Genomic DNA, 18,295 nt, shown 5'->3' on the forward strand with positions numbered 1-18,295 from the left:
GTGTAAAAGGGGTTGGTAACAGTAACTTTTAAATGTGTGTGTGTAGGAGGGGTGAAGCGACGGGGAAGCGAGCAGGCGAGGATTGGCTGGGAGGAACCCAGAGCTCCAGCTGCTGGGTGGACGGAAGCCGGAGGGGGGCGCTATTTGCACGACCCTGGCCGCCCCGGCCCTTCAGGCCAGGGAGAGCCTTGCGAGGTAAGGCGCACGCCTGGCGGACTCCGGGGGCGCGCCCGCGCCTACCCTCTCGCGCCCGCCCTAGCTCCGAATTCAGCCTCGTCACAGCCGCGCTTCAGAGCCTACGGCACTGCCCAGACCCGGATCGGCGACGAGTGGCCACGCGAAAAGCAGCACCTAGGGTTTGCTTGTTTGTTTGCGCGTTGTGTGTCTGTAACAGATGCCTACTACTGGTAATAGGCAGCCTGGTAAAATGAGTCTATGGAAACGGTTGCTAGGTTTAGCTAAAAGCCGCTTCTGGCAGTTGTCCGACGCTTGGGTAGCAATGGAGCCACTGGACCAATGCTGCGCCCCTTCCGGTTTCGTTGCTGACAGCCCAGCCCATCTGTCCCAGGGCCGGAAGTGAGGTCTTCCGTGTTCTTCTCTGCTCCAAGATGGCAACAGCCGAAGACGAGTTACTGCTGCCGCGGCTCCCCGAGCTGTTCGAAACCAGCAAGCAGCTTCTGGACGAAGTGGAAGTCGCGACTGAACCCACCGGCTCCCGGATCATCCAAGATAAGGTGTTCAAGGGACTGGACCTCCTGAAGAAGGCTGCCGAAATGTTACTGGAGCTCGACTTGTTCAGGTATGGGGAGAGGGTAGTACGACTGGGAACGTAGGTAATAATAGTTACCAAGGGCGGAACCATTGATCCTGGGTGCAGGAGACCTTTAAAACCCGGAGCCTTTCTTTCCTACCTCCCACTGCGACCTTGTGTACATTGTTTACATTCTCCACCTCTCTTCCGAGATCTTTAATATCACACGACTCTGCTCCCTAGTGTTGGCTATTTGCATAGGCATTGGGTGAGAGCGCTCAGCCACTGTCAGTGAAGAAAACTGGCAGCTGTTCCCGGTGCCTCCTCCCTTTGTCCCACCCCCACCCCCACCCCCACCCCAGCCCTTCCCTCCCCCAGGAAGCCAGGGCCACAGTTTGAATGCCCAGCCAGACTTCACAGCCTCCTCTTTGCTCTTTCCAGCCGAAATGAAGATTTGGAAGAGATTGCTTCCACCGATCTGAAGTACCTGATGGTGCCAGCATTTCAAGGAGCATTCGCCATGAAACAAGTCAACCCCAGCAAGCGTCTAGATCATTTGCAGTGGGCTCGAGAACACTTTTTAAACTACTTAACTCAGTGCCAATACTATCATGTGGCAGAGTTTGAGCTGCCCAAAACCAAGACCAACTCCGCCGAAAATAACACTGCTGATTCCTCCATGGCCTATCCTAGCCTCGTTGCTATGGCATCCCAGAGACAGGCTAAAATAGAGAGGTGGGTCATTTGAGGACTGCCCAATGGCAGTGCTGTTGCGGGGGAGGGGTGCATGTTTTTTTTTCTGGGGGGGTGGGAAACAATGGTGTGTGTCACTCTTTGGGTTCTTATTTAGCATAGGCCCTGGTGAGAGCAAACTCCTGAGTTTTTCAAGAAGCCTCTGCCTTGGTTGAAATGATCATACCTAACTGTCAGACCCGTAGCACCTTATGGTTGCCAACGACAGCAATGTAGTTTAGCAGAGTGTCTCCCAGTCTCTCCCACATCACAGCACAGCAATACTCACATGGTACAGTGAGGTAAGTATCTCTGAAGGGCACAAGTCCACTTATGGTCAATTGATTGAGAAGCTCTGTTCTAACAATACTGGATCAGGTGTGTAACATCCTGAACTAATCTTAGTACTGGCATAGCTTCATTATGTGACCTTGAACACCTTGCTTACTCTCTTAGTTTAGTTTTTTACCAAGAGCGCTCACAGTGTTTAGGAGCTATGCTAGGCACTGGGGATTCAAACTGAGTATGGGCATTTGTCTGAATATGGGTGGTCTCTGCCTTGGAGGAGCATACAGTGTGGTGAGGAAAAGAGGCATAGAAACGGTATAAATTATAAAATGATGTGATAGGGAAATGCACAAGGTATCGGGAGAGCAGACAGGAGGGGCACCTAACCAAAGAGGGAGCAGGAGAGAGGAGAAGGCTCCCTGGACGAGGTGACTCCTGTGATGAGTTGTTTAAGGATGCATAGGAGTATCATCTAGAGGAAGAGGAAAGGAGGGCTTTAGCCAGCAGAGATAATAGCATTAGTAAAGCTACAGGGACATTAAAGACCACAGTGCTGGGGTGGGGAACAACTGTAAGCAATTAGGTGATGCTAGAACACAAAGTGGGTGTTGAAGAAGGGGAAAGAATGATGCCGAAGAATGTTGTAGGTTTCAGACCAAGGAGAGCTTGGGGTGTGAGGAAGGTGAAAGAACGACCTTGTTCCTGAGAACTTGGGAAAGGGGTTTGAATCCCAGCTCCAAAATTTAATCATTCTGATTTTGGGTAGATTGCTTAATCCCTCAGTGCCTTAATTTCCCCAGATGTCAAATTGGATAATAATAGGTCCTATAAAATAGAAGAGAAATGCATAAAAAGCTCTTACCACATTGTCTGATACAGTAAGCACTCAAAGTCATCTATTGTCGTATCTTTGTAGCTGAGTACAGGTCGTGGAATGAGAGACCTGGGTTTGAGACCCAGCTTTACTTATAAGCCATTGGACTTTGGGTAACTTATGTAACCTGTCTGAGCCTCAGGTTTCCTCATATGTGAAGTCTAAGTAACAGTGGTACCTATCTCATAGGGTTAAGAGGCATTAATAAAATAAACCACATAAAACAGCTAGCACAGTATCTGTCACATAGTAAATATTCTATGAATGTTACCTATTATTAGGCCATGCTAAAGAGCTTGAGATTTGTTTGGTGACTAGGGATCCACTGGAGGTTTTTTTTTTTTTTCCTTAAAGAGTAGCAAGGTCATATTTGCATTTTAACTAGCATACTCTGGCAGCAGTTAGGAAGCATTCTGAGGGAGAAGATTAGATCCAGTTAGGTCACAGAGGTGATGAGACCTTACTACTGCAATGGCAGAAGGGATGGAGGGGATATATTTATTTATAGGGTTGAATCTGCAGAAAACGATCAATTGGTTGTGACAGGTAGGGTAGGATGTAGCAACAAGGAAGATGTCCATGTTTCTGATGTAGGTGGGTGGCTGTGGAACTCATTGAGATGGGGGAATAGAAGAGGAAGAACAGATAGGGGAGAGTATGAATTGTATATGGAGACATGTTGCATTTAAGGTGCCTAGGAGACACCCAAGTCAAGGTGTCTGTAGCATGAAGCTCAGAGGAGAGGCCTGGTCTAGAGAGCTGAAAATTGATTGATTCATTTAACATACTTATTGAGCCTTTACTGTGTGCTAAGTAATGGAGACCCAGACAAAGTCCGTGGCCTCATGGAGCTCTTGTTTTGTTGGAGGAGACAGACAGTAAGCTACTAAATAAAAATGTGATTTTAGGTGGTAAGGGCTTTAAAGAATAATAAAGTATGGTTAAGAGCTAGTGAGTGACAGAGAATGATTTTTGAGGAAACGGGATAGACTGATATGAAGTGGAATTCAGTATCATGTCCTTTGTAAGAAGGTAGGGGCAGCCGGTTGGCATATAACAGGTAGTTTAAACAGTGAGTTTGGTATCCAAATAATCGTAATATATCCAAAAAAAAAGACTGTAAATGCACTAGAGAGATACAAATGGTGTTGTGGACAAAGACCAGGGAGTGATCACATCTGGTTGGAGGGTTAAGGAAAAGGTTTCCGAATGTAGTAGCATTTGAGGTGAGACTAGAAGGATGGTTAAAAATGCAAATTACAGGTTAGCCTGAATGTAAAAGTAATAATACTCATTGTAGAAAGTTGGAAAACAGAACATTTTTTAAATTAAAAGTAAGTCTTCATCCTAGCACTCAGAGATGACCTTTGTTAACTATCTGATGTATTTCCTTCCAGATACATAGTTATTTTAGTTAATAAATTTGGAAGAATACCATAAATATAGTTTTTTTATCCTTTTTTTTAAAACCTAACATCCTGTTTTGATTTCCCCATGTCTTTTGAAGCCATGGTATTTAATGGTTAAATAGTATTCCAGCTTACAGTCATATCATAATTATTTAAACTAATCTTTTATTGTCAAATGCTTAACCTGTTTATGGGTTGATTTTTTATTTGCTATTCTAAGTAATGTTATGAGGAAACATAACTGCATCTGTCACTGTTCCTGTAGGACAGATTTCTAGAAGGACCAGTGCCTAAATCAAAAGGTTTGAATATTTTGACTCTTGATGGTAATTATATTGCTTTCCACAATAACAAAGTTTCAAAGCATGTCCCACTGCAACAGTATTGAATGGCAACACCTAGAAAATCCATATGGGCAAGCAGGAAAGATACCTCATTGTTTTGATTTGCATTTCTTTGGTTAGAAAGCTTGATCTTTGACCTTTTTTTTTTTAATGCCTGACAGACGAGATACCAACACTATCTTTTCGCTAATGGCTCCCATATTTATATCACTAACCCAGACCTCTCGTGACTTTGAACACCATACATGGATGTTTCACAGATATCTCAAACTTAACATGCCCTAAATTGAACTGCTGGCTTTTTAATCCCCAAATGTACCCCCACACTCATGTCTTTACCATCTCAATAAACAGACCACCACTCACCCAGGTTTTAAGCCAGAAACCTAGGAGTTAGCTTCAGTTCCTCCCTTCTGAATTGCCATATCCAGTCCATCAACAAGGCCTGCCAGTTCTAGCTACAAAATGTACCTTATGTCCTTCTGTTTCTCTCTTTCTCCACTATCATACCTTCATCTAGGACACCAGCATCTCTCATCTGAAATATCCAAGCCATTAACTATAAAGACCTGGATGATCTGGCATCTGCCTCTCTCCAATCTCATCATATATCATACTCCCCTTGTTCACTAGACTGCTGCCGTAATAGCCTTCTTTCAGTTCTGAACAGATCCAGTTCTTTCCTTCTACAGAGTCTTTGTACATGTTGTTCTCTTTGCATAGAATGTTCTTCATTTATCTGTCTTTCTGGGCTTTGTCTTTCTCCCCTACTAGAATGTATACTCCATGAGAGCAGGAGCCGTTTCTCTCTTGTTCTCTGTGGTATGTCTAGCACAGCACTTGGTATATAGAAGGTGCTCAAAAAATATTTATTCTTGACAAGCAGGGGGGAACAACATGAGCAAAAGCCCAAGGCAGGGTAGTTGGAGGTGTGTACAGGAAATGGAGAATAGTCTGATTTGGCAGAAGCTAAGAGTAGTATGGTTGGAGGACTGTAAGGAAGTGATGTGTATGGAACATTGAAAGGGAAGAGAGGGGCAGAAAGACAAGTTAACGTGTTATAATAGTACTTCAACTGGGAAGAAGTGATAAAAATGAAGTTACAACTATCAGAGATATCACTTTTGCAAGAAGCATTTATATGATTAGAAAACAAATTGTTCAAATCCTCATTTAGTTTCTGTAAGTCTTCCACCCCCCACCTCATGACTTTACACAGTGAGGCCATCCTACATAAAACACCTAAATGGTATGTCCTCTCTCTCCCTCAAAACCTGTTTCTTCACGTATCTTCTCTACTCTAATTCCCATCTTTGAGGTGTAAGTGTAAGTCTTGATTAACTGTACCTACATTCTTTCGACAGAAATGGAGAAGTAGAAGCTGGGCAAGTAATGAGTCTAGTTTTAGATTTACTGAATTTAGGTCCTCAAGTGACAACTGGATAGCCATGTCCATAGACAGATGGAAATGTGTAACTAAAACTTATCAGACTGTTTTGCTGCTAGTGCTAAAAATTCAGGCGTGTCGCTGGGTGTGGATAGTTTGCCAAGAAAAAACATGTAGAGAGAAAAAAAAAAAGCCAAGGATAAAACCTTGGGGCAAATTAAGGGAGAAGGAAGAGGAAAGAAAGAGCAGAGGTAAGAGACTCAACAAGGTACGGGTAAAAGTACTTATAGAAAGAAGCCTGGGGAAGAGAGAGGACAAATGTCATGTCCTCTTTGAAGCTTCTCTCTACCTGTCTCCCCTCCCAGATACTGTAGCACTTAGTTTATGTTACTTATAAGGCCATAACAATCTGTTATTTTCTAGACTTGGAACTTCTAAAGGTCAGAGACCTTGACTAATTATATCCTTAGTATCCTGATTATATCATTATATCCTTGGTACCCAACCAGTAATTGGATCATAGTAGGTACTTGAGGTATCTTTGGGAAGGACAGATAGAGTGGTCATCAGAAAGATGGAAGCAATATGGTATAGCAGAAAAAGCCTGGGCTTTGGAGTCAGACCTGGGGTGACCAGTCCAATTTCTGGCCAGGCTTTAAACTCAGGTCTTCAAATTCCCAGTTCTAGTGCTGTTTAGAAAAGAGAGAAGAGTGGTCATTTGAAAAGGCAGAACATGGATCGAGGGAAGGTGTTTCTAGGATAGGGGAAAGGCACCAGTAGGGTGAAAAATTGTGACTGCTAATGACAGGGAGGATGATTGATTGAGTGAGGCTTGGAAGAATGTGGGTGGGGACAGGATTGATAGCCAAAGTGGAATGGTAAAAACAACATTAGCTCCTTAAAGGCAAGAGGAGAGGAGGAAAGGTGAAGCTATAGAGATTTTAAGGTAAAAAGGGAAATTGAATTTCTACATTGGCTGGCCATCTGGTGAGCATGATGGTGGCATGGAATCCACAAAAGATGAGCAAAAAGATAGCTGAACAAGAGTGACCGTTCCGCTGAAGTTTGATCATATGAATTTGTAGTTGACTCATTTGACACAAATTTGTAATTCGTTACCTCTCTTCAGCAGCTTGGGAGCAGAAAAGGGGAATGAATGATGAAAGTTGCCCAGAGTCAGAAGGGTGACAGGCACTGGGGAATTCTAGGGTGATAGGGAGTGTTTGCATGCAGTGGCTCACCATAGGAAATCTAGAACAGTGACAGAGGTCTAGGACGGTGGTTTACAATCTGTTCCTTCGAGCCCTAAGATTCTACCACAGTGCCTGGGTAGGGGGCATGTTGGGAGCCCTCCTCTGATTTATCCAAGGCGGATTTTATCTTTTATTACTTTTGGGAGTTCCAAATAAGCTCTCATAAGAAGAAAGGGTTCTTCTGCTAAGACAGAAAGGTTTAAAAAACACTGGCCTCAAAGAATAGGAGTTCAGGAACTTAGAAGTCCCAAAGATGACTAGGAGCAAAGTCATAGAAGCAAAGGAAGTAGAGAAGAAGGAAAGACCAGAGAGTGTGACTAGACCGCATGCATGCAGAGGATGGGAAAGGAAGCACAGGAACCTTATTCAAAGGCCCAGTAGACTAACCAAGAATTTACCCTGGATTACATACATTCTAAGGCCCTGATATATATATGTGTGTGTGTGTGTGTGTGTGTGTGTGTGTGTGTGTATTTTTTTTTCTTTTTTTCCTGACTTAGGTACATCCAGGAAAGAGGGTGGGGGTAGGAGTGGCACCAGAGTTAAATGTTCTCAAGTGATATCTGTAATAGCATTCATGAACTAGGAATTGACCTGTGTAGTGTTTTACTCAGAAGGCCACCTATGATGGTGCTGTGACAGTTATTTGTAACATTACATAAAGTGCCCACTTGTTGATTAAAAGGAGCAGAAGAGCCTAAAAGTTTTTATAATAAAGAATGTTTCCAGAGCAGAGGTTTTTGACTTTTTGTGGGTCATGGACCTCCTTAAACTCTCCCCAGTAAAAAAAAAAAAAAAAAAAAAGAAGAAGAAGAAGCATACACGTAGAATTCTATACAACATTTGGGGGAGTTCAAGAACACCCCTCCCTCCAAACTCTGTCCGTGGACCTCAGGTTAAGAACTCCAGATTTGGGTGAACACCCACAGAGGAGCGTCTGATTCTGGAGGTCTAGAGTGGGGTTCCAGACATAGATATTTCAAGATACTTCTCTTGGAAGTTGTGGAGTTTTCCCTTGACTCCTCTCTTTGCCTCAAGACCTTACATCCAATAAATCAACAAATACTGTTATATTTTAATTACGTCCACATCTCACCACCTCCCTATTTCAAGTCGCTGTCTCTTGCCTGGATTGTGGCAATATCCTCTTAATTGATTTTCCTGCTCCACCCTTGCCTCCCACCCCACCCCCCACCCCCCCCCACAGTCTACACACAACAGAGTAGTCCATTAAAAAAAAGTTCATTTCATGTATTCTATTTTAAAGCTTCCAGTGGCTTTCTCTTCTCAAAATACCATGACATTTGATATTTTGTGTCTTCTTGGCCTACAGGGTTCTACAAATTATGGCCCTGGCTATCTCTCTGACCTCACTTCCTATTATTCTTCACGCCATGCCAGCCACACTGACCTCCTTGCTATTTCTCAAACATGTCAGGCCAGCACTCTCCCACCCCAGGACCTTCATATTTGCTTTTCCCCCTTAGAACACTGTTTCAGATACTGGCATGGCTTCCATCCTTACTTCCTTGAAGTCTTTGCTCAAATGTCATCTCTTCAAAGAAGTCTCTCCTGATCACCCCTACTTTCGCACCATCACTCTATCCACTTTACCTTGCTTTTTTTGCTTCTTCAGAGCACTTCACCACTAGAAGTGCTGTCTTCTCACACTAGAGTGAAAGTTTCAGGAGAGCAAGGACTTTCTTGTATGCACTGTTGTGTCTCAAGCACTGAGAACAGTACCAGTCACAACAGGTACTCAGTAAATAGTTGTCCAATGAGTGGTAGATGACATACTAGAATGCATCTTGAAAAAGGCAGGCAAGGTGGATATGAGTCTTCAAATTATACTAGGATGAGTTAGAGGAGCTGGAAATGTTTTGCCCAGAAGAAAAGAAGAGATGACCATTTTTTAGGCTGTTTCACAAGGAATTCCTGCGTCAATGGCAGGTAAATGACCCCTAAGATTCTATGACTATTTGAAGCTGTAATTCCCAAATGGACATTGTATATACTAAGCACCCAACCTAGTAAAGGTTGTTGTCATAAAATTACTAAGGCACTCCCATCTCAAAATATGATGGGAAGCGTTGCTCAGATCAGGTTACTTCGATATTTTTCTGGTTTCAGAATGTATTTCTCACCTTCTGCTGATCCCTTCCTTGCCTTCTCGTCTTGAGAGAACTGCCTTGGTGGCAAATTCTGAGGCATATAATCTGTATTTTTGCCTAAATGGAAATCGGTGTCCCTGGTCATTTGTAAAGGTAAAATTGTATTGTGGCCTGCTTTTGAAGGAACACCTCTTTATTTTTAAGTTCCTGGCTAATGCGTTTCTGTGGAACAGATACAAGCAGAAGAAGGAGGCGGAGCATAGGTTGTCTGCACTGAAATCTGCTGTGGAAAGTGGTCAAGCAGATGATGAACGTATTCGTGAATATTACCTCCTTCACCTTCGAAGGTGGATTGGTATCAGCTTAGAAGAGATTGAGAGCATTGACCAGGAAATAAAGATCCTGAGAGGAAAAGACCCTTCCAAAGAGGTAAGCCTGGTCACTGCCTATATCGCTCAAAAAGCCACTGTCCGAGATTTGAATCTTCTACAGGAGAGTAATCAAACTAAAATCCTTTTAAGTCTCCATAAAATCATTGTTCTTATTAAGGTTAGTGGAGGAAGGCTGAAGGTTCACTAGGATAGCTTGCTTTCTAGCTTATAGTATCGTTCCCCAGTGCTTTCTAACCTGTAACACACTTCCAGTCTTTTGTAATTTTGTGACATGCCAGGAGGGAGGGAGGCTTCTCTGAAGTGAAAATTGGTTTGGGCTGTGAGCAGTCATGACTGCTGAAGGAAGGCATAGAGAGGTGGGCCTTGAAAACCTGTGCTTGACTGTAATAAACAGGAAGAGGGATAGGATGGGAATGAAGAAGAAGAGTGTGACTGGAGAAGAGAGAGAAAAGAGTAAAAAGAAGATAAAGCAAAAGACATGGAATGTGGTTAGGTTGGGGGAGAAACCAGGATTTAACCTTACACAATGCTACACTCTCACACCTTAGGTCACCCAAGTATGAAACACAGCAAGGACATCTCTGTGCACAAAATGTCGGGCATATTGGTAAAGAAAACTTGGTGTAACCCCGCTGTCTCTGAAGATCATAACTGTGTTTTGGAGCTGCTGCTTCAAAATCTTAGGCTCTGCTGCCACTTATTTTTTGGTTCAGAATATAACATGAATTGAGTTGAATTTATCAGCTAGTCGCAGGCATTTAAGTCCTCAGAGAAACCTCTTGCTAATTCGATTTGCACTAATTAGCCCAGGAGCTTTTGCCTCAGGGTAACATCAACCTAGTTTCTCGTGTGAAAGGATCAAAGAATGAACAATTAGTATTCTAAAGCCTTAAGGCCCCATGGGCATATCTAGATGAGTGGTTTTCAGGCATCATGAGGCTGGACTCTTCTGGATCCTCCCATCTCCTTAGTTTTTTGTTTTTATGCTCTCTCATTTGGTATTGGGGTTGGCTCTGGAAGTGATGGAGTTTAGAACCAAGTGAACATCTTTTCTTTGACCATAGTTTGTTTTGGTGTGCCCCTGGACAGCCAAGTTTCCTTGAAACATTTCTATGCACCTATATACGAAAGATACTAACCCATTCTTCCCCCCCCCCTTGCATTTAGGAACATCCGCTTCTAAAACACCCTAGGGAGCTCATGACAATTAATAGCAAAATTACATTGGACAGGGTTTTAGCAGAAGGGTCTTCATAATTCAGCTTTAGCACTGAAGGCCAGGCTAAGGAAAGGGGCTTCAAACTGAGCTCAAGGGTTTTAGATGGAACATGGAAGAAGGCTTTGGAATCTTCCTCTTTGGAGGGGAGTATTTTAAAGTCAAGTAATTTTTCACTTGTGGTGAAATGATTCCTGGGAGAGCTTTCTCTTCCTTCCTTTCCAGCAAGATACTTGGGCCACCTCAGGAGAGCTAACCAACCTCCACCATTAGTATTCTGAAGATATATCTTAGAGACTGATAAATAGGGCTTTTCAAGCACCTAAAGACATAAGAGCCTGCATAGTGGGGTGGGCAGAATGACAAGTACACTTCTGATAATTAATTTCCTTTTTAGGCATCAACTTCTCACTCATCTCGTCAGGACAGGCCTCCAATGAAACCGTTTGTTCTCACTCGGAACATGGCCCAAGCCAAGTAGGTAGTATTAAAAAGTGGGTTGCCTTTGCAAGCCCCCTGCTTTTATGGTTCATTTACAGTGCATGAGTAACAGAAGGTAATGGCTTCACCTGGGGAGGCTGTTCTTTCATCAGAGGGATATTATCTCCTCTGATAACTTTCTCTGTCTGTCTTCATCAGACATTTCCCTCACAAACTCGAGCTTAAAAATAGGCTAGAAAGGAAACCAACAAAAATTAATTAATTAACTAATTAAAAACAGAAAGAAGAAAAGAATCTAAGGCAGAATTGTAGACCTTAAAATTGTTTCCCACTGTTTCCTTCAGCTACAGTTCTCAAAAGGACATGTTTGCCTATCTAGGTTTTAATTCTGAGTTTTGGGATGCTTTTCCATAGGGTGGCAGAAGAGTCTTCTTCCTCTGTGTATCTTTTATACCCTGCAAGTATAAATACTCCTTCCATCGTATCATCACTCCTCTGGGGGGCATTAGCCTCCAGGATTGCTTACTGGGAGATGATTCTGGGCTATTTATCTTCTCATGAAAGCTCTTGCCTTTAATTCTCCTTCCTGGATGCCTCTTTTTACATATCCTAACAGGAGTTTGCACAAATCCTCAGAAGATAGCTGGGTAGGGGAGCAAGGATGAAACAGACACAGGCTTTATCACTAAAGAGAAGAGGCTTTGTAATAGAGCTATTTATGTTTACTTTTCTAAATGCAGTGTGATTCTTGCAGAGTATTTGGAGCTGGTTATCCAAGTCTGGCATCTATGACAGTGAACGACTGGTATGAACAGCATCAGAAATTTGGAGCATTACCCGATCAGGGTATAGCCAAGAAAACATCAGGTATGGAGGGGTGGGAGGAGAGTGGTTATACTACTACACTACTGGTCCCTAACTCTCGAGCAATTAAATTCAGACCAAGTATTGTTGCCCTTTGGAAGCAAAAGAAATCTGGACAAAGATTCTGAGTAATAGAAAGATTCTAGTCAGTATTTTATTCCATTTATTATTAAAATAAATAGCACATGATTTGGGGAGGATGGGGGCAGTGGGACAGCGTAGTTTTTTAATTTCTCCAAATATCATGGCATAAAAACAGACTGAGCAGCTAGATAGCAAAGCCAAAAATCCATAAATAGCAGTTCTGCTTCTGGTAACAGCAGAGTAGGTTCTATCAGGCCAACCCCTCCTATAGATAACAATTACAGACTGAACAGAATATAACAAAACAGCTATCTGAAGGCCCTGAGGGTGACCAAAATCAGACATAGACTGTAGGGCAGTCAACACTTATATAAGAAGGGGGGCTTCCCTGGTGGCACAGTGGTTGAGAATCTGCCTGCCAATGCAGGGGACACGGGTTCGAGCCCTGGTCTGGGAAGATCCCACATGCCGCGGAGCAACTAGGCCCGTGAGCCACAACTACTGAGCCTGCGTGTCTGGAGCTTGTGCTCCGCAACAAGAGAGACCGCGACAGTGAGAGGCCCGCGCACCGCGATGAAGAGTGGCCCCTGCTCGCCGCAACTAGAGAAAGCCCATGCACAGAAACAAAGACCCAACACAGCCAAAAATAAATAAATAAATAATTTTTTTAAAAAAAGAAAGGAACGGTACTTGGAACTTCTTGAGGGCAAGGACTTTGGCTTACTGTGTTCTTGGTGCTCAGTTTGGTAATTAGATCATGGTAGGTACTTGGAGGTGTCTTTGGGAGGGAAAGGTGGAGCTGGTAGTCATTAGAAAGATGGAAGCAATATGGCATAGCAGAAAAAGCATGGACAGATCTGGAGTAACCAGTTACTCCTACCACTTAGATAGGATATCATCTAGCCCCTCTGAGCCTATTTTCCTTATCTCATGTATTATCTCACTTGATACTCTTAACAACCCCATGAAGCAAACATTCTTACTCCCATTTTAGAATGAGGAAATGGTGTCTGAGAACTAACCCAAAGTAAACATAGCTAGAAAGTGGCCAGGCCAGGATGTTAATACAGGCCCTAAAATTCCCACTTCCAATGCTCTTTCCACTGTAACGAAGAGAAGAGTGGTCATTTGAAAAGGTTTCCTGTTTTTTTTATAGCTTTTCACCCGTGGGCAGGCTGCACTTGCTGTAATATGGATGTAGGTAAAACTTGGATAGAAACCAGTCTTATCGGATGAGGAAGGAGAGAACTGAGTTCAGGGTGACTGTAGCAACTGAAAACTGAGACGATATCCCAGGAGAGAACCACAGAGGAGGAGCCCTAATTGTATAAAGCCTGCCCAAATCTCTGGCAGACTACTAAGCTATACAGGATCGACTCCAAGCACCCTCGATAGAGCTAAAATAACTGAATGGATAATCCAGCTACTGCCCAATGCAGAGGAAACAGAATTTGGAATTTGCGTTCTAGACAAATGAAAACTAACTAAAATGAAAAATCAGTACTTTTTAGAGGAACAGAACAGAATTCGTAATCTCTACAACATAACCATTCACAAAGTCTGGGATTCAGTCCTAAACTACTATACATACGGGGAAAAAAAAGAAAGAAAATGTGACTTATATACTCAAGAGGAAAAGCAATCAATGAAGACCAACCCAAGACTCAGATGTTGAAATTAGCAGATAAGGACTTTAAAGCAGCTTACTTCTATGCTCAAGGGCACAGGGGAAAATATACTTGTAATGAATGAAAAGGTAAGAAATCTCAGAGAAGTAGAAACTATGCACAAAAAATTCTGGAACAGAAAAGTACAATATCTGAAGTTTAAAAATCAAACCAGACTCATAGATACAGAGAAAAAAACGGGTGGTTGCCACAGGAGAGGGAGGTTGGAGAGGGGAAATAGGTGAAGGGGATTAAGAGCTATAAACCTCTAGTTATAAAATAAATAAAGCCACGGGGGTGTAATATACAGCATAAGAAATGTGGTCAATAATATTGTGATAACTTTGTGTAGGGACAGATGGTTACCAGATTTATGGTGGTGATCATTTCATAATGTATGCAAATGTCAAACCACTGTAATGCACCTGAAACTAACATAATATTGTACATCAACTATATTTCAATTTTTTTAAATTGGATGAGATTAATAGCAGATTGGCAATGACAGGAGAAAGGGTTGGTTAACTTGAAATAAGCCAATCTGAAAAAAAAAAAAGATTGGTTAAAAATGAAGAGCCTCAATGACCTGTGAAACAATGTAAAAAGGTCTACCATATGTACAATTGGAATACCAGTAGGAGAGAAGAAAGAGAAGGGGCCATTAAAAAAAATTGAAGAAATGATGGCTGAAATGTTCCCCAAATCTGTGAAACACAAATTTAGAAATTTAGAAATATCAGTAAGCCCTAACTAAGCAGGTTTTAAATACAGTGAAAACCAAGCATAGGCACATCATAGTCAAACTGCCGAAAACAAAAGAAAAAGAGAATCTTGAAAGCAGCCAGAGATAAAGTACATATTACACACAGAAGAACAATGATATGAATTGTTGTCACCTTCCCATTTGAAACAGTGGGTCCCAGAGATAGTGAAGTAATGCCTCAATTAAACACCCCAATTTTATTTATTTATTTATTTATTTATTTAATTTTTCGTTGCATTGGGTCTTTGTTGCTGCACGCGGGCTTTCTCTAGTTGCGTTGAGCGGGGGCTACTCTTTGTTGCGGTGCATGGACTTCTCATTGCGGTGGCTTCTCTTGTTGTGGAGCACAGGCTCTAGGCACTTGGGCTTCAGTAGTTGTGGCACGCAGGCTCCGTAGTTGTGGCACAGGGGCTTAGTTGCTCTGCGGCACGTGAGATCTTCCTGGACCAGGGCTCGAACCTGTGTCCCTTGCGTTGGCAGGCAGATTCTTAACCACTGCGCCACCAGGGAAGTCCCTAAACACCCCAATTTAAAAATGAGTAAAAGACCTTAGACACCTCACGGAAGAAGATTATATAGAGGGGAAATAAGCATATGAAAAGATGCCCAACATCATATGTCATTAGGGAATTGCAAATTAAAACAACAGTGATCCCACTACACCCATGTAAGAATGGCCAAAATCCAAAATACTGACAACACCAAATGCTGGCATGGATAATGGAGCAACAGGAACTGTCATTCATTGTTGGTGGGAATGTAAAATGGTACAGACACTTTGGAAGACAGTTTGTCAGAACTAAACATTCTCTTACCATACTATCAAGCAGTCATGCTCCTTGGTGTTTACGCAAATGAGTTGAAGTTAGGTCCACACAAAAATTGCACACAAATGTTTATAGCAGCTTTATTCATAATTGCCAACATTTGGAAGCAACCAAGATGCCCTCACTAGGCAAATGGATAAACTGTGGTACATACAGACAATGGAATAATATTCATTGCTAAAAACAAATGAGCTATCAAGACATAAAAAGACATGGAGGAACCTTAAATGCGTATTACTAAGTGAAAGAAGCTAATCTGAAAAGGCTACATACTGTATGATTCCAGCTACATGACATTCTGGAAAAGGCAAAACTATGGAGAGAGTAAAAGGGTCAATGGTTGCCAGGGATTAGAGGAAAAGGAGGGATGAATAGGCAAAACACAGAGGATTTTGGGGGCAGGTAGACTATTCAGTATGATGCTGTAATGGTGAATATATGTCATTATACATTTGCCCAAATCCATAGAATGTACAACACCAAGAGTGAACCCTAATGTAAACTGTGGACTTTGCATGATAATGATGGCATCAGTGTAGGTTCATTGATTATAACAAAATGTACCACTGTGGATCGATGTTGATAGTGGGGGGAGGCTGTGTCTGTGTGGGGCAGGGGGTATATAGGAATGCTGTGTACTTTTCATTCAATTTTACTGTATACCTAAAACTGCTCTAAAACTAAGGTGCATTTTTTAAAAATAATGGAAAGAGAGAAAGCTATAAAGTCAATGGAGAAATTAAAAGCGAGGAAGGCAAGAAAGAATGGAGAAACAAAAAACAGATGAGATGAACAGAAAACCAATAGCAGAATGGTAAATCCCAATCCAGCCATGTCAGTAGTTATGTTAAATATAAATGGAGTAAACCTTCAAATTAGAAATCAGAGATTGATTACCAGACTCAACTGCATGCTGTCTACAAGAGGTGCATTTTATTTGTTTTTTAATTGAAGTATAGTTGATTTACAATATTAGTTTCAGGTGTACAGCAAAATGATTCAGTATATTTGTAAATTATGCTCCATTATAAGTTATTACAAGATAATGAGTATCATTCCCTGTGCTATACAATATATCCTTGTTGATTATCTATATTATACATAGTAGTTTGTATCTGTTAATCCCATACCCCTAATTTGTCCCTCCTCACTTTCCTCTGCCCCCTTTGGTAGCCACAAGTTTGTGTTCTATATCTGTGAGTCTGTTTTTGTTTTTCATATCTGTTCATTTGTATTACTTTTTAGATTCCACATATAAGTGATATCATACAGTATTTGTCTTTCTCTGTCTGACTTATTTCACTAAGCATAATAGCCTCCAAGTCCATCCATGTTGCTGCAAATTGCAGAATTTCATTCTTTTTTATGGCTGAGTAATAGTCCATTCTCTGTGTGTATGTATGTATACATATATACATATATATATACCACATCATCTTTATCCATTCGTCTGTTGATGGGCACTTGAGTTGCTTCCATCTCTTGGCTATTGTAAACAGTGCTGCTATAAACACTGGGGTGCATGTATCTTTTCGAATTAGTGTTTTCATTTTTTCTAGATATATACCTAGGAGTGGAATTGCTGGATCATATGGTAGTTCTATTTTTAGTTTTTTGAGGAACCTCCGTACTGTTTTCCATAGTGGCTGCACCAATTTACATTCTTACCAACAGTGTATGAGGGTTCCCTTTTCTTCACATCCTCTCCAACATTTGTTATTTGTAGACTTTTTGATGATAGCCATTCTGACAGGTGTGAGGTAATACCTAATTGTGGTTTTGATTTGCGTTTTTCTAATAATTAGTGATGTTGAGCATCTTTTCATGTGCCTGTTAGCCATCTGTATGTCTTTGGAAAACTGTCTCTTCAGGTCTTCTGCCCATTTATTGGGTTGTTTGTTTTTTTGATGATGAATTGTATGAGCTGTTCATAATATTCTGGATAGTAATCCCTTATGGGTCACATCAGTTGTAAATATTTGCTCCCACTGTGTAGGTTGTCTTTTCATTTTGTCAATATTTTCCCTTGCTGTGTAAAAGCTTTTAAGTTTAATTATGTCCCATTTGTTTAGTTTTGCTTTTACTTCTTTTGCCTTAGGAGACAGAGCCAAAAAAAATATTGCTACGATTATGTCAGAGTGTTCTGCCTATATTCTCTTCTAGGAGTTTTATGGCTTCAGGTCTTATATTTAGGTCTCCTAATCCATTTTGAGTTCATTTTTGTATATGGTGTGAGGAAATGTTCTAATCTCATTGTTTTACATGTAGCTGTCCAATTTTCCCAGCACCACTTGTTGAAGAGACTGTCTTTTCTTCATTGTATATTCTTGCCTCTTTTGTCATAGATTAATTGACCATAGCCTATTTCTGGGCTGTATATGCTGTTCCATTAATCTGTGTGTCTGTTTTTGTGCCAGTACCATGCTGTTTTGATTACTGTAGCTTTGTAGTATCATCTGAAGTCTGGGAGCATTATACCTCTGGCTTTGTTCTTTTTCCTCAAGATTGCTTTGGCAATTCAGGATCTTTTGTGGTTCCATATGCATTTTAGGGTTATTTGTTCTAGTCCTGTGAAAAATATCATGTGTATTTTGATAGGGATTGCATTAAATCTGTAAGTTGCTTTGGACAGCATGGGCATTTTAATAACATTAATTCTTCTAATCCAAGAGCACAGGATATCTTTCCATTTCTTTGTATCATCTTTAGTTTCCTTCATAAATGTTTTATAGTTTTCAGAGTATAGGTCTTTCACCTTCTTAGTTAAGTTTATTCCTAGGTATTTTATTCTTTTTGATTCAGTTTCAAGCAGGATTTTTTTTTTTACTTTCTCTTTCTGATATTTTATTGTTAGTGTATAGAAATGCAACAGATTTCTGTATATTGATCTTG

General features: G+C 41.4%; 1 protein-coding gene across 1 annotated transcript in view; it reads left to right on the plus strand.

Moving 5' to 3' along the window:
* Positions 1–566: 566 nt before the first annotated feature.
* IGBP1 (immunoglobulin binding protein 1) overlaps positions 567–18,295 on the plus strand; it is a 38,232-nt gene continuing 20,503 nt past the window's right edge. The window contains exons 1-5 of the mRNA XM_068534054.1: positions 567–799; positions 1,193–1,486; positions 9,383–9,578; positions 11,155–11,234; positions 11,953–12,065. Of these exons, the coding sequence (XP_068390155.1) occupies positions 609–799; positions 1,193–1,486; positions 9,383–9,578; positions 11,155–11,234; positions 11,953–12,065 (874 nt within the window). The 5' untranslated portion in view covers positions 567–608. The remainder of the gene's footprint in view (positions 800–1,192; positions 1,487–9,382; positions 9,579–11,154; positions 11,235–11,952; positions 12,066–18,295) is intronic.

Source organism: Eschrichtius robustus, chromosome X (assembly GCF_028021215.1).
Source record: "Eschrichtius robustus isolate mEscRob2 chromosome X, mEscRob2.pri, whole genome shotgun sequence".
Lineage (NCBI taxonomy): Eukaryota > Metazoa > Chordata > Mammalia > Artiodactyla > Eschrichtiidae > Eschrichtius > Eschrichtius robustus.